This window comes from Charadrius vociferus, unplaced genomic scaffold (genome assembly GCF_000708025.1).
Source record: "Charadrius vociferus isolate BGI_N301 unplaced genomic scaffold, ASM70802v2 scaffold1578, whole genome shotgun sequence".
NCBI lineage: Eukaryota > Metazoa > Chordata > Aves > Charadriiformes > Charadriidae > Charadrius > Charadrius vociferus.
This window is the reverse complement of record NW_009649704.1, coordinates 758,933-759,832: the sequence shown is the minus strand read 5'-3', so window position 1 is coordinate 759,832 and position 900 is coordinate 758,933. Positions and strand designations below refer to the sequence as shown.

At 62.6% G+C, this 900-nt stretch overlaps 1 protein-coding gene across 1 annotated transcript in view; it reads right to left on the bottom strand.

Moving 5' to 3' along the window:
- The window catches only part of KCNQ4 (potassium voltage-gated channel, KQT-like subfamily, member 4), an 8,509-nt gene that overhangs the window by 7,406 nt on the left and 203 nt on the right, over positions 1-900 (bottom strand). Inside the window, exon 2 of the mRNA XM_009890606.1 lies at positions 599-693. Within this exon, the coding sequence (XP_009888908.1) occupies positions 599-693 (95 nt within the window). The remainder of the gene's footprint in view (positions 1-598; positions 694-900) is intronic.

Sequence of the window (900 nt, the reverse complement as noted above, 5' to 3'; positions counted from 1 at the left end):
ACGGTGTCGTGTCCCCCCCCAAGGCCACCTTTCCGACACAGCCCCGGCGGAGCCATCCCGGGGGAATCAGGGCAGCGAGACGGGAGCCGCGGCCGTCGAGCCCGTCTGAGCCGCCCGGCTCTCCTACCTGTGCCAAGCTCACACCGAGCTGGGTCCTTTTCCTCCGCCGTCAGCATTGTCCTCCTACCTCCCGCACAAACAAGCCCCCGTTCTGCTTACTCGCGGGAAAGTCACAAGGACCTTCCCAATTTAGTCTCCGTCACTCGGAAAAAAACTCCAGCGTCAGCCGTTTCTGACAGTTTGGGGGAAAGTTGCCTTTTTTAGCCCCTCCTGCCCTGCCTTCTCCAGTGGTTTATGCCACCACAGAGGTCCAGGTGCGGTGACGGGCCACCCCGAGCCGTGGGGACACCCGCAGCAGCAAGGCCACCCTGCGGCTCCTCCCCGACGTGCCAGAGAGGCTGCCGTGGTTATCACCAACGATCAAGAGTGACACTTGGGCTGGGGAAGGGGTCGGAGGGGTTTTGTCCGTGATCTTGTCCGAATCTCTTCGGGTGTAATGCGGGGAGGGGGGAGGCTGAGCGACAGCCCTGCTCCCCACTTACCAGGATGAAGAGGCACTGGTTGGCCAATTTCTGGTGCTCCTGGATGGTGGAGAAGACGGACAGCACCAGGCAGCTGAAGACGAGGAGGAATCTGGAACGAGAGAGTGTCGGCACGGGTGTTGGGGCGATCCCGGTCTGCAGCGCTGGCCCCTACTCACAGCCTGTCCCCCCCAAAACTGAGACCTCCATGGCTGTGGCTGAGCCACCGGGGACATGGTTTGCCCCTAGATGGTGGCATGGAGCAATTCGGGAGCCCACGAGCAGCTGCCTGTGGGTGCAGAGGCCGGGAGGGTACTTA